Source organism: Acomys minous (genome assembly GCF_964271855.1).
Source record: "Acomys minous genome assembly, chromosome: 6".
Lineage (NCBI taxonomy): Eukaryota > Metazoa > Chordata > Mammalia > Rodentia > Muridae > Acomys > Acomys minous.
Genome location: NC_140487.1, coordinates 43,913,368 through 43,928,696, shown reverse-complemented (window position 1 = coordinate 43,928,696; position 15,329 = coordinate 43,913,368). Strand labels below are relative to the sequence as shown.

The following is a 15,329-nucleotide window of genomic DNA, read 5'->3' as shown; positions in this document are numbered from 1 at the left end:
GTAGGCTGACCTGTGTTAAATAAGAATTCAAACGTGAAAGCAAGAACGCTGCACCTATACCTAGTGGTGAGCCTAAGTGGTAAGTGGGACATTTTTTTTTACTATTTTCCAGTTAGAGGAAACCACATACACATTCGTAACTGGTTTGTGGCTAATTCTCTTACCGCACAAACTGAGACCTCGAATCTTAGTAAGGAGAAATGTGTGGGGTACCAAGGATGTGACCCAAACAGGAGAGTTATAGTTACAGGAATAGGACTCAGCAGTTAAAATGCTTGTCTCCAAGCCTGGCAACCGGTAGGAAGCAAGTTGGAAGAAGAGTTGGTGTTTGATTTATGCTCACTTTGAGCTGTCTTTTGGACGTCCAAGAGAAACGACTGGACTCTGAATGGTTATGAGCTTGTTAGATGTATTGGTATCTTTTTCCTCCTTTAATTTTTAAGGCATTAACATGGGCTTGGAAGTCATTAAACAGGAAATAAATATTTGCTAAATGGGTTGGCTGGTCCAGAATGGAGGCCTATCATTCATTCTTTTCTCTTTCTAAAACTTGATGAAATTGTTAAACATTTGCTTATTTGTTATTTATTCCTACCTTGCCTGCATCATTTGCTATAACTCAACTTGTTCTTGGAAGGAAAACGATTTTTTCAGCAGCACCCATGACACACAGCAAAACAACACAAAGGTCCATCTGGTGAGGGCATCGCTAAGGAGCCAGATAGTAAGAGAGCTCTTGCTCAACACACTCAGCTGTGTTTGACAAGGTCCATGCAATACCAGAGGACCTCCAATTTTCCTGTCCTACCACAGAAGGATTGCTACTTTTCTGTTGAACAAGCAGGTGGACCAGGGTGACAGGCTTTACAGTCTATGTGAGTTTACTGGAACACAGACGCACACGAGTTGGAAATGAAACTTTGCCTATGCCTCTCTTGATATTTAGCTAAGTGGAAAAACCCTAAGAGGCCAGGGTCTGCACACACTTTTTGCCTGTTGCATGCTTCCCACCTTGCCCACAGCATTCAGTATAACTCAACTTTTGCTTGGATGAAAAAGGCCTTTTGGACAGTTTATTAGAGGAGTAGGCTTTCCTTTAACTCTTTCAGCTCATGATTGTGTTTCCTATGGGTTAGAAGATGACCAGATGCATGCTTCCTTTTGTTTGTGGTTACTGGAAAGTGTGCTTTGAATTTGCTAGAAGAAAGCATCCATTTTCTAGGATAATTTTCCAGTTCTTTATGTCTTTAAAGAATTTAATTTTGGGGCTAGAGAGATGGCTCAGTAGTTAAGAACACTGGCTGCTCTTCCAGGGATCTTGAGTTCAACTCCCAGTAACCACGCGGTGGTGCACAACCATCTGTAATGGGATCTGATGCCCTCTTCTGTCATGAAGGTATACATGCAAGCAGAATACTCATACATATAAAATACATTTTAAAAGTTTTTAAGAATTTACTTTTATTTTTAATGGTGTGTGTGTGTGTGTGTGTGTGTGTGTGTGTGTGTGTGTGTGTACACGCATGTAGGTATGTAAATGCAGGTGCCCACAGAGGTCAGAGGTGTTAGATCATCTAGATCTGGAGTTACAGACAGTTATTAGCCATCTGACATGGGAACCAAGTTTGGGTCTTCTGGAATAGCCATAGTCTTCTTAACTGCTGAGCCATCTTTCCAGCCCCAGTGTGTCTTCTTTAAAATATGATACAATTACATTGATCTGGCCTCCATCATCTCAAAATACAGGCTGGGTTTGCCAGAGTTTAACTGTAGTTTAACCTCCCTTTCCCAATGTGCTCAAGACCAGAAGTGTTGGATTTCAGATTTATTTTTTTTTTAAAGTTCCCTGACCAAAATAGATGTCTCAGGTTTGAGGCTGGTCTCAGTCTCAGCTGGATCCACTCTGGAATAGAATGTTTAGTTGATAGTGCTATAGAACCTACCTCTTCACGTGCACCACATGCTTGGTATCTATGTAGGTGGGCTTCCCAGTGTCCCAGGTGCAAGTCATGTTGCCTGAGTATTCATAAACGACACACGTCACTTTGCTGGGGGCATCTGGTGGATCTGCAACAAAATGAATCGCTAAGACCTGCTCTTGATGAAGTCACATTTAATAGGGAAACTAGGTCACTTGTCACCCAAAGGCTCCTCATCCCACTACTACTACCTTACATCATAACCAAGTTTTCCATCAAGCATTGACCCTCCCCCACAGTACACTTTATAGTAGTAGATACTAAAAAGGTCGGGTTCTTCCCGTCCAAGTAAAGCAAGCTTCCCTACAATTCTCCAATTCCATCTTCTCTCAGCTACTATTCTACCTTTCTTTTTAAGCAAAGCATTACAATTATTTTTGTTGGCATTTTTATGAACATGTGTATCTGGTCTGTATGCCTCTTAAATATTTATTTCATTGTTAACTATGAATGTCTGTTTGTGTGGGAGTATGTGATGAGTGTAGGTGCCTCTGAAGGCCAGAAGAGGACATTGAATCCCGTAGACCTGGACTTCCAGGCAGTTGTAAATTGCCCTATGTAGGTTGCAGGAACTGAATTTGGGGTTTATACAAAATAGTATGTGCTCATAACCATTGACCCATCTCTACGGTCTTTCATGCTTGTTGCTATTGTTTTCGTTTGCTTTGAGGCCGGGTTTCTCAGTGGATCTGAAGCTTACCAACTGGCTAGCCTGGTAGACCAGCAAGCCCTAGGGATCCTCCTGTCTCTGCCTCTCCAGTGTTGGGATTACAGGCAGTCATCACCCTGCCTGGCTTTTATGAGGGTGCTGGAGACCCAAACTCATGCTTTCATGGCAAATACTTTACCTAGCCCTTGTGATTTACTCAGGATTTAGTTTGCACAGTTCTACCAAAGCCACGGTGACTTTCTATCTGGAAAGCTCTATGCTGTCCCATCAGAACGACATCATTATTACTGAGCTAGGCCTCTGCAGCAGCTGATTCCTTCTTACTTTCCCCTTCAAGCCTAGGCTCTGTGAGAGATTTCTCAGCTTTTTCCTATTGTCCTGGAAGACCATTTCCTCCTATAGAGCATACATTCTACTTTTCCCTGCGAAAGTTCGCTATTTACATGCAGAAAGGAATACTATTTAGCAATAAGAGGAAGGAAACTTCCAACCATGTTATAATATGGATAAAACCTGAGGACACTGGGTACAGAATAAGCCAGACATGAAAGGCTGCATGATTCCCCTTATAAAAGGTGTCTAGAATGGCCAAATGCATGACCAGATGTAGAAGGATGGTGGTGCCCCCCTTTGCAGATAGGCAGTGTGTGGAAATCCAGGGATGATGAGAGCTGTTATTCAATAGACACAGTTTCCTTTGACAATAAGAGTCCAAGAATGTAAGCAAATAGAGTGAACACCACTGAAAAAAGCCCTTGAACGTGGTGAAAATAAGCAGGTTATACTATGCAGATTTTTACCATCACCACATCAAAGTTTTTTTTCATAGACCTATTTTCATAGAACTATTTCCAGGCACATCCTCTCTCCCCCACATCCTTCCCCCACCCCACCTGCACATGCTCAGCTTCTTTCTCCTCCCCATAGCCTCATTATATTGTTTGTCTGCTAGCATTTTTTCCTAAAAGAAGCAATACTCCCCGGTCTCCTCAGCTTCCCTCTTTACCCCAGTCCAGCCAGAAGATGTCAGTAACTAGGCAAGGGACCTTTGACCTAAGCTAACTAACCAGAGATTTCCTTTGGGAATGAGTCGAGCCTCATGATAAGTCAACAAGAATCCTCTAAGGGTCTCCCTTTGTTTCTGTCTCAAGTCTCTGAGGGAGCTGAAGACCAGGTAGCTTAGTTTTACAGTGAAGCTTAGCTGTTTAGGGGTTAAGATGTTTTTAGGTCTAGATGGGTGTTCTAAACTGACAATGACAATATGTGATGGAGGTTGATTTACATTCAGAAATTTAGATGCACCACGATAGGAAAGATGTCTTCTTCAATGATGTCAAATACAAATAGCCAAACCACTAAGAATGCAACATTTATATAATTCCTGATTGTGTCACGGCTCTTCTTGCCATAGGTAATCTATTGTATATATGTGTAATAATATAAATGTATATGTACAAAAATAAAATACTTTTAAAAAAAGCTGTGTTCTTGCTTCTAGAGATGCCTCAGTGCGTAAGAGTGTTTGCTACACAATTGTATAGCCTGGAATTTAGATCTCAGCACCCATGTAATGAGCTAGGCATGGTATGCACGTCTGTAAAGTCAGCTCTAAGAGAAGCAGAAACAGGAGAACAAGCCTGACTTGCTGGATTTTAGCCTAGCCAAGAAAATGTGAGCCCTGGGTTCAGAGAGAGTCTGCCACAAAGGAAGAAGGAGAACAGCAGAGGAAAACATCCAGTGCCCTTTTCTTGCCTTCACACACATGTGTATGCACACACACACACACACACACACACACACACACACACACACACACACACCCCTCAACTTTTAAAAAGCTATTTTCAAGCAGTGATGATTACATGAAAGTGCTTTCTAAGACTTTGGTGAGTGGTAGCATTAAATCCCAATGGGTAACTTGGGTTCCCTCAAGGTGAAAGACATCTTTAAGTTTTATTTGAACTTGAAGGAAGTAAGTATAGCACTAGTACATTACATCATTCTGTGTTCTGTGTTGTGAGAGCTTGTGGATTATCATAGAGGGATTATGCAGGCTTGATAGGTGTTTCATTTTTGCTACTTTTTCCTATGGTTTTAGACAGAGAGCACTGTAATTTGATGATCATAGAAGACAAATGTCAGCTCTTTGGACTTTGTTTTACACTATTCTCCATGAAGCAAATGGTCAGGACTGTAATGCATGGCTGGCATTAACTTTGCAAAAGACAAAAGTGACCCTCTGCACATGGGTGAGTGAGCAATATGTATTAGTGGGAAGCAGAATAAAGAGCTAGAGAGTAAAGCCATGAGAGGAACATCCCACTGTTAGAGCCACTATGAGGTGATACATATCCAAGGATAAAACTGGCTGTTCACTTCTTGAGAACACCCTGAATGCACCGTGAGAACTAAGACTTTCTTCTCTCATGCCTATGTCACCCCTCTAGCCTTATGAGAATGCTCCCTGATCATTTACCAGGACACTTATTAATTCAGCCTAACCAAAGACTGTTTGCCACAGAGATTTTTGGAATGGGCCAGGTCTGTGATTCCCTTTACTTTGTATTTCTAGCACGTAGCATATTTCTGGGTACATTTGTAAAAACAATAACTAAACTCTATCCCATGAATTGAATGATTCAATTAAAAAGATGACAATGGGAAGAATTAAGATGGGGAGAGCCGTGATGTCTCAGAGAGAGATCAAAGCACCCGCAGGAGGGTTCAGGCCAGGCTATCCACACAAGAGCAACACTGGAGACGAATATTCAGGGATTTTAATGGACAACAATTCTTTCATCACCATAAACATAGACCATAAGACTGAAAAATTTTAAGACAAAAAAATGCTTAAAATGTTAAGTAAATGGTTAAGTGGAAATATCACTTACATGGTGTACTTAATTTGACATGTTTCAATGACCTCTATTTGAACAAATTTCCCATAATATGTTCTCATTTAATCAGAAATAAGAATCTAAGAAACATTTAAGATTATGGATTATAGTGGAAGCTGTGATAGTGGTATTTCAGAAATCACTCATTAAAGAGACTTTGAAGCACCTGGATCTTTTCAGGGGAAGTACCAGCTCACTCACTCTCTACCTTCCGCTAAGTACCAAAATGTTCTGCAACAGCTCTGTTCCAAACAGTGATGACTGCTTGGCATTGTAAAGCTCACAGAACAAATACCCTGTGTCAAAGCGGCCCAGTGAAAGCACTGTGCTTTATAGAACCCCACAAAATCCTCAAGGCACTCTTTTTTTTTGTTTTTTTGACCTAGTTAATACAAAGTAAGTTTACTGAGAACTGAGCCCCAAAGCGTATTCACCTTGAACCCAGGGGTTTGAGTAAATTCTTGCCTGGCAGTTGGGTTTTCACACTCATAACCTGAGGTTTCTGCGAGGAATGGCACTTCACAAATTAACGAATGGAAAGAGCGATGGTAGAGGGTGAGCGTGTCTCTTAAGCTGGCCTGGAACAGGAACACTTTCGGACCTGAAACACAGCTTGGCTCTAGGCTTGGGGCAGAGCCTTCTCGGTCAAGACCAGGAAGGTGGCAGCAAGTTATCAGTTACATGCACTCCAGCGCAGACACGGGAGGGGCATTGAGTAAAATTTGTAAGAGCCCGTTTGTTGCTGTTTTGGATGAGGGTCCTTCACTAGGAAAACAAGCTAGCAATTTAAATCAAAATGAAGGGGCCTGTGCTCAGTGTCAAACTGAAATTTAAGACCATGATTGCCTGAAAATAGGAGTCTCAAAAACATCCTGTCTTAATGGTTCAGTCAACTGGCTGGCATCAGGCAGAACCCTTCTGCTTTAACCAAAGTAACATGGGGGGAACTGTTTTGATTTTTTGTTTCATCTTATGCAATAACCTGCTCCGATCTCCACCACAACATCTGCCTGTTTACAGGATGAGGTGCTCTTTGATTCAAGAACTATAAATAAGAGACAGAACTGAAAACCAAAGTTGCTGGATTTTTTTTTTCTTTTAATGGAAGTGATATTTATTTTAGATCATTATTTTCCCTCTCACTTAAACCAACAACTTGTGTTTCCCGGAAGCTGTGATTTCACATTTTCCCTCTGAAGAAACTGCATATCGGGTCCACTCTTGCATCGATTCCCAAGGGACAAAGAGTAAAGCACTGACATGCTGGGGACGTGATTTTGTTCCTGAGGATGTGGACAAGCTGGCAAGATTTCATACATCAAATGAGATGTCTGCCTGTGGTTTGATTTCACAATATAGGCACCTTTTACTGTTTAATTTTACTAATTTAAAGTACATGTAACAAGTTCATTATTAAAGTCTAAAATTTACTTCTTTCCTTCAACTGTTCTCCACCTCATCCTGAAGCTATCTAGTTTGAGAGACACAAACTCTTGATCAGCTGCCTTCAGTTAAGTAGGACAGTGGCCTTAATACAGAAGAAGCAAGTCTCCTAGTTTTCAGGTAGTCAGCCTCGAGGCCAGGTGGTAGTGGGGCCCAGTCTGCCTCTTATTATCTCTGATCTGGAGCCAAGGAAAAAGCAAGCACTTATATAATGTTATCAAGCATATGGGGGAAGGGAGCTCTTCTGATCTTTTACCCCCAAATGGCAAAGATGTGCCGAAGAATAACTCTCTGCTTTAAGACAGTGATGGGTGGACCAGGAGATGGCTCAGCTAGTAGGCAAAGGGTTTGCTGTGTAATCATGAGGCCCTGAGTTTAGTTCCTAATGTCCACGTAACATGCTGGCATGGTGCCATAAGCTTGTAATAATCTCAGTGCTGAGCAGGTAGAGACAGGAGGATTCCCAAGGCTCCCTGGCCAGCCAGACTTCATAAAGTGGAAGACCCCTTAAGAAGTTTGACCTCTGGCCTCTGCACGCACACGCACGCACACACACACACACACACACACACACACACACACACACACACACACACACACAACCATGGAGGTTGAGGTTATCTAAGCAAGTTGCCCAGGATTACAAAGCTCCCCGGGAGGATAGTGAGAACACAAAGTTAGTTTTGAGATGCACCCTGAATCTTGGCTTCAAAATCTCTCTCTCTCTCTCTCTCTCTCTCTCTCTCTCTCTCTCTCTCTCTCTCGGGGAGCGGTTGAAGCTTTTATTTTGTTTTAATCTTAATTTAATTTTATTGGCTTCAAAATCTCCTAATGGGATCAGCCAGCTTCAAAGTTAATGATATTAGTTCAGAAAACAAGCACACCAACAAAAGCCAAATGAAAAGCAGATGACAAGAGCATCATTTAAATTTCTTGTTGCCGAGGCTCAGGAATTCTGCATCCCATTCCTCCTCACCCACAGGGCTGGACTACAGGTGTACACTACTACCCTTAGCTGAGATCAGCCTCTCAGACATGAGGTGCTGGCTTTCAGACTGTGTTCATTCAGGCTAGTGGGGGGAATTGTTCTCTGGGGGATATTTGCAATATTTAAAATTTATGGTGTTCACATCAAACTTCCATACTTCTTTTGAAAACGCAGCAGATCAAGGCACACTGGCCCTAAGAGGCAGTGGCTGTCTCCGTGAGCCGTTATTTCTGTACAAGCCTCAGCAGCCCCTATAACTCATAGCTCAACATGACATGAACTCTGGGGCCCCACATGTGACCACCTCCCCTTGGTGAGGAGGCCTGATGGCACTCAAAGAAAAACTAAGCAGGATACCAAGATGAGACTTGATAGCCTATGGCCATATAGTGGGGGAGGAGGTCCCCCTCAGTCATAGACCTAGGGGGGGAGGAGAATAGGGTGAAAGCGGGAGGGAGAGAGGAACGGGAGAATACAAGTGATAGGATAGCAATTGAGTTGTAATCTGAATAAATTAATTAAATAAAAAATAAACTATCTAATATAGTTCTCACAAAAAAAATCAACATGACTCTGTACACAATTGCATGGAGGCCGCATTCTAACTGATCTGACCCATAAAGCTATGTTGAATTGCCCCTCATTTTAATTAGCTTTAATTAGTTATTAATTAACCATCAGGATCCTCAACAATACTTACATCCAGAGGAAATGTCTTTCCCACAAATGAGAGTCTCTCGAAAATGCCCAGGACATTCGGCAGTGCAATGCATGGATGCGTGAGGTTCTGAAAAGCCTTTATACCAAATTCGAGCGGTTGTCCTATTAATCCTCGTGATATGAAATCTTTGTTTAAAGCCATCTTTGTAAAAGTAAAGCTTCCTTGGTCGACAGTTCTTAAGGGCTTCTTGGCAATATACAGAAACGTTCATACCCATCTGAAAAATGTCGCCAGGCTCTACCCACAGCTTGCCAGAGCAGTTTATATTTGTAATTCCTGGAAACAAGCACAAGAAATAAGCAATTGTGTGAAAAAATATTATCAGAGATTTAGAAGAAGAATATGCTACTGCATGTAAAATGTATTCTTTCAATAACTAAATGATTATTGAAAAATAGCTATATGGTTTCACTGATGGCCAGGGGCATGATGCAGCTTTTGAGGTTTTCTCATTGTCAGAGAGCAACTATAATTTCCTCTTTTACTTTAAGGAGGAGAATGGAGACATTATCAAGCTACAGCTTTTTTTTTTTTTTTTTTTTTTTTTTTTTTTTTTTTTTTTTGTCAAAGATGGGACTCAAAGTAGCACTGGGCACCAAAGAATCCAGTTCTATTCTCTTGATATACAACCAATCTCTTGTTGTTTGCAGGGGTAGGGGGTGTTTTTGTTTGTTTGTTTGAGATAAAAGCTATTTTTATCATCATAGTGTACATACAATGATTGTATCGTTATTCTTGCCATGGGCAAAAAGAGAGTATTTAATAGCCACATAAAATTTATCATTAATTTAATAATATAGGGGAGACATAATACATTATTGAGTTAAAAAACAAGTTGCAAAAACAATATAATTCACAAAAGCTCAAGATTGGGAAGAAATGAACAATGAGCGAACCCAAGAAAATACTGAAGGTTGTTAGCAACGGTAATTTCCATGTTAATATTTTTGTTTTAAATTGTGTATGTCTGTGACTTGAACATTATACAATGGATGTGTTACTTTCATGACACCAAACCACTAGCTTAAAGCTCAACGGCTGTGCTTGCCTTGGGCTGCATTCCCACCAGCCTCCCCTTACTGGTGGGGAGTCACTTGTATGAAGTCAGTAGGAATACAATGTTAACGAAATAAAATTCTTATCTAGAAAAAAACACCAGAAGCTTTATGAAATTTGTTCCAGCTTTTCCTGGAAGTACTTGTATTAAGATATACTTAAATCTTGTTAAGATAAGAATAAGGATGAATATTTGATTTTTAAAAAGGTCCTTGCCTTTGGAATAAAAAGTGTAAAGAATTAGCTTGTTGGGTATGTAATTTAAGATTAATTTTTGTTTAGGTAACATTTACATATAAATTTAAAATATTTAAATGTCAAAGTAGTAATAAGATAATTACAACATCATCAATAGGGAATAGAGCCAGAGGCATGAAAAAGAGAGTTTATGAAAATGTGCGGGCATGGTCTCATACTATTGCAATCCCAGGACTCGAGAGACTGAGGAAAGAGGACCAAGCTTGGGGCCAGCATGTGCTACATAGATCATAAGCTTTAAGCTAGCCTGGGATACACAATAAAAAAAAAATGAGAGCAGGTGATCTGACCACCCTGCCTGAGGACATGAGTTTGATCGTTGGGACCCACGAGGTGACAAGGGAGAAGCACGTTGTCCTCTGACTTCCCCCTTGGGACATGACACACACTCTGTTCCCCATTAGGATACATCAAAGTGAAAAATATTTAAAAAGAAAAAAAGAAATAGGTGTCAGGGCGTGGCAGCACACGCTTATAATCCTCTCATTTGGGAGTCAGAAGCTGGAGGGTGGAGGGTTTGAGGTCAGCCTGTGTTACACACCAAGTTCAAGGCTATTGTGGGAAATGTAACGTGGTCTTAGAAAAATAAACAAAAGGAGGAGATGGGGAAAGGAAGAAGAAAAGGAAGGAGGAAGTGAAAGGGGGCAGTATAGGTCAGCATGGGTCCAGAGTAAGGCCGACAGACGGACAGATTGATTTATGAAGCGCTCTCTCTCTCTCTCTCTCTCTCTCTCTCTCTCTCTCTCTCTCTCTGTCTCTCTGTCTCTGTCTCTGTCTCTGTCTCTGTCTCTCTCTCTCTCTCTCTCAAAAGGAAGTACCTGGTTATTTTAAATAAGTTTGATAATTCAAGTTTAGACAAAACACTTCTCCATGACTCATTGTGAAACCTTTTTTAGAATACAGAGAAAAGTGTCAAAAGATTTGGTCACATGTCCTGGGTTTTAGAAATGGCTTTTCAGAACATAATGGTGCGGGCGAGGGGTGGGGGCAAGTGGGTGATCCGAAGGAGGCTTATAAAAGAGTGGCTCATGCTAGCTAGTTAGTTCCTTCTTTTTGAGACAAGTTCTCACTTTGCAGCCCATTCTGGCTTTAAACTCGCTTCCGTTTTCCTGCCTCAGTTTCCTGCATGGTGATAATATAGACATGAGCTACCCAGCCCAGCTAATTAAATTTCTTAAATAAGATTATTATATTAGTTAGAAATGTTTAACTCATTTTTGAAATGTATAATATACTTTTTTTAAATCTTTGTAAAGCTTTTTCATTTATTTAAGGATTATCTTTTGGCAGAGTAATTCTGCCATGTGTACCAGGCTGTCCTTGAACTCACTCTGTAGCCCACTTTAGCCTCAACCTTGCGGCAGTTCTCCTGTTTTGGCCTCCTTAATGCCAGGATTAAGGTCTGTGCCTCTTCACTTGGCCAGTAAAGTTACTGAAATAGAGTAACACCATCCTACTAAACCCTGGACAGATGTCACCTGGACTCTATTAAAATAGTCATAGCAGAATGGATAACAGTTCTAGACACCGTCTGTGCTGTGTCTTACTTCACTTGCTGTTTGTTCATCATTTAGATGGATGTATAAACAGAAGTTCTACTTACTGTCTGCACATTTACACCAACTGGCATCTTTCCTCCTAAGCCCTGTGGGGAAGCTGTTGCTTTGACCCTGAAGTGTTCAGTTATCTTGCTGGAAGTTTTTACATCTATGTTAGTAGCTCCAACATAGTGTGTCCCAGCCTAGAGATGGAAGTCATCATGATCCCAAGCAAGAATGATGTACAAATTTGTGAAGCATTTCACATTTAACAACAACAACAACAACAACAACACCGAAAAGAAACACACACACACACACACACACACACACACACACACACACGGAAGAAGGCACATGCATTTGTCACTATTCCGAGTCACTTACTCTGAAAAATGTCACTTACTCTTCAGAACTCTGTGTTAGGATTATTTGTCTTCTGTTACCTGTACCATTGTCCCACAGACAGCTGTTCCCTGCAGAAAAACCCAGATGCCAACCATAGCCTTTCTTAAACTTCTTCCATTTCAAAGAAACTTGTTTTACTGAATGTTTGTATGAATTTTAAGACAGAAACAACAACAGCAAAATAATGTTGTTTCACGAGGACTGAAAAGTAGCAGAGAGCCTGCTGTATAGTAATTGTCAGTGAGAAGTTCACAGGACTGAAGTAAATGAAAGCTTTGGCTCAGTTACAAAACAGTTATGATAAAATGTCCTAAAATAGAACATTTCAACCGAAGATGAGATGACCTCCTTTGTGCAAACATTCATGTATGACAGAGGAGTGCCCATTGGGGTATCTCAGGTAGGGGGAAACAACCTTCATTTGGAGGTAAATTGGATTATTTTTATTTTGTTACATTCCATATTAATTTTGCAGTACAATAATTTTTGTATTTTCCAGATATTATGACATAATGGCTTGAAAATGATACCCATTCAATGTTCTATTTGTTAAATGAAAACATAGACACACAAAATACTATACCTCCATGACACCATCTGAAGAACACATAAAGAGCTATTACCACATGCACCTGAAGTGTGAGGTGACTCATGCCCCACACGAAGAAGAACTCTCTTCTTTCTCTCTGGAAAAATATGAAAATGTTTATATTGTAACATTTTAATGAGACAATGAACATGCCGTTTCTCATATTATTATCTTTAGTGAGATCTTCTCAGAAGAGCAAAAACAGGGAGGTCCATCAAGAGCCAGATAAGCAGAGCATCATTGCAATGTCTGCCTGCAAGCATCGCTGCGGGTCATCCTAGGTCACCAGACCCTTGGTAAAATGTAGTTCCTCTTACTGCATTGCCCCTCATCAGACAGCTCCTCTGTCGGCTGTTACTTCTGATGGTGACATTAATGTCTGACTGGTGCACAGCCATCATGATCTGGAAGACCAGCCTTTGAGGAACAGAAGTTGGGAAAGTGGGAAGTTTCAGAATTCCCAAGGGATAAAGGGTACAGAGTGAGGAAAACTGGGACAAGCTAAGGACATGTGTTATGACAAGTCAAACCTACAGACCTGTGATGGAAATACTGGGAGATGCTGTCTGCAGCTTACACCTGGAGCCTCGCTCTCCACTCATTAGGCTAGTCATGGAATAAGTCAGTTATTCAACAAAAGTTAATTTTTTTTTTGTCAATTTAGTTCAAGCCGAGTTTTCATATTAAGGAACTTCAAACCAGAACTCATGGCTCATCAAATAGCATAAGTCACAGGGTTATATTTTTGTGGCTTATGAATACGGAGAGCCCTTTCTTAATTTGTGACAGCATACCTCTCCATAAGAGGCAGCCCAAGCTGCAGATTTACCTCATCAGCCTCTAACTGCTCAGCAGAGAGGTGAGCGTCAAAAAAGTGTGATGGCTGAAAGTACGAGAGACTCCCTGTTCATCAGGAGCATCACACAAGAGAATCACAGAAGCTACGAGAGAAAGCAATTTGGCCTGTGCATTTCCAAAGAGAAGCGCAGAGCTGTCTACAAGTATTTCAGGAATCGGGGTCTCCTCACCTCTTTTCTCATTTGCAGCACCTTCCCTCTTCAGAGCCAACCAGCTGCCCTCATGGTTGTGCTGTCTTCGTTTCCACTGCCTGGCTGTCAGTGAGTGCTTCAGATTTTTTTTTACCTATGAGGCAAGTGGAAAGTCAGCAGAGCCCTGACCTACATTTTCATTTCTTGAAGAGGAACTCGGTATCCATTTCATAATGACTAGCTCTCATGTCACTATTTGGGAAAACCCAGATTACTGAAAGTGAACTGCTATGTCAGTACTTTCCCCCCCACACCTTAATTAAAAATAGTGTCTTATACAAGAAGTCAAATAGACGGGTGGTGGCCACTCACTCTTTTCATCCCTGCACTTGGGAGGCAGAGGCGGGCAGATCTCTGAGTTCAAAGTCAGCCTGGTCTTTGTAAGGCATTCTAGGCCAGGTAGGATTACACAAAGTGAGAGCGGGTAAAACAAACAAACATTTAAAAAGGAAAATGTCTATCCACATAGCTGCTGACTTTTCTACCTGCAACATAGGCTGAAGTGAGAAAGGAAGTAATGAGGGTGAGGGGAAAAATGGGAGAGAAACCCTCTGCTCCTTCCGATTCCTTTGGAGATAACAATGGTACCTTGAGGTAACTAAGGAGGAAGTAGCATCTCTCTCTTCTGTCAGCCTCATTTCCCAACCACACACCTGGAAGCTTGCTGAGGCTTAGCTCAGATCCTGTGCTTCCACAGCTAGAAGCTGAAGGGTCTCTGGGTCAACATTCCTCCTCTTTATTGGCCGCCGAGGGATGATGCTGAGTGAGAGACCAATTGCAAAATTGTGAGAAATGAGATTTCAGAGCAGAGCAGGGTACGTCGAAGGGAGGGAAGATATGCACCCCCAGAGAGAGACACAACAAGCAGGGGGTGCCCTAAGTTGGGGCAGCAGGCGTCTCTCAAGGGTAGAGGGGACAGGAGTTGTGCCACTGTAAATCCTGTAGTTTGTCAACAAACGCAGAGAGGAGACAGGGGAGGCAAGGCCTGAAAGGGAAGGAAAGGAAAAGTGAGGGAGAGGGAAGTCAGCCTTGATGCTTCCTGCAAGTTGCACAGTAAATGCTTCATGTACATCCATGCCTTCAAATTTGTCCTAAAGGCTCCTGTGGTGGCTTGCATGAGGATGGCCCTCATAGGCTCAGACACTTGCATGTTTGAGTTGGTGGACTGTCTAGGGAGGATTAGAAGGCGTGGCCTCAGAGAAGGTGTGTCACTAGGTGTGAGCTTTGTGGTTTCAAAAGTTCACACTAGGCACAATCTTGCTGTCTCTGCTTCCAACTCGCTGTCTAGATGTAAGCTCTCAACCACTGCTCAAGTACCAAGCCTGCCTACCTGCTGCCATGTTTCCAGCCATGATGTTCATGAGCTAACGCTCTGAAGCTGTAATAACCACACCTCCAATTCACAGCTTTCACTTACATCAGGGCTCTTACTAGGTACAATGTGATAATGTTGCCAGGCCACTTTGGCTTCAGAAATAGCTACTGGAATGAGAGAAGAGCAAATACTTCCATTCTCCAAAAGAAAATAAGAAATTCCTTTCCTATAAGTAAAAGTAGTCTTGATTCTTGAGTAAGAATCATCAGTTTGATCAAAAGGCGGGCAACTGAGTCCATGTCAGAGACAGCTCCTTACTAGGGGACCCACATGAAGCCTGAGCTGCCCATCTGCTACACCTGTGTAAGGGGCCTAGGTCTAGTCGATTCATGGTCCTTGGTTGGTGTTTCAGTCTCCG

At 41.7% G+C, this 15,329-nt stretch overlaps 1 protein-coding gene across 1 annotated transcript in view; it reads right to left on the bottom strand.

Moving 5' to 3' along the window:
- IL23R (interleukin 23 receptor) overlaps positions 1-14,348 on the bottom strand; it is a 62,071-nt gene extending 47,723 nt beyond the window's left edge. Inside the window, exons 1-5 of the mRNA XM_084784795.1 lie at positions 14,250-14,348; positions 13,576-13,690; positions 12,542-12,644; positions 8,678-8,974; positions 1,944-2,067 (exon numbers count right to left, since the gene is read on the bottom strand). Coding sequence (XP_084640921.1) covers positions 1,944-2,067; positions 8,678-8,974; positions 12,542-12,644; positions 13,576-13,587 — 536 coding nt within the window. The 5' untranslated portion in view covers positions 13,588-13,690; positions 14,250-14,348. The remainder of the gene's footprint in view (positions 1-1,943; positions 2,068-8,677; positions 8,975-12,541; positions 12,645-13,575; positions 13,691-14,249) is intronic.
- Positions 14,349-15,329: the final 981 nt, after the last annotated feature.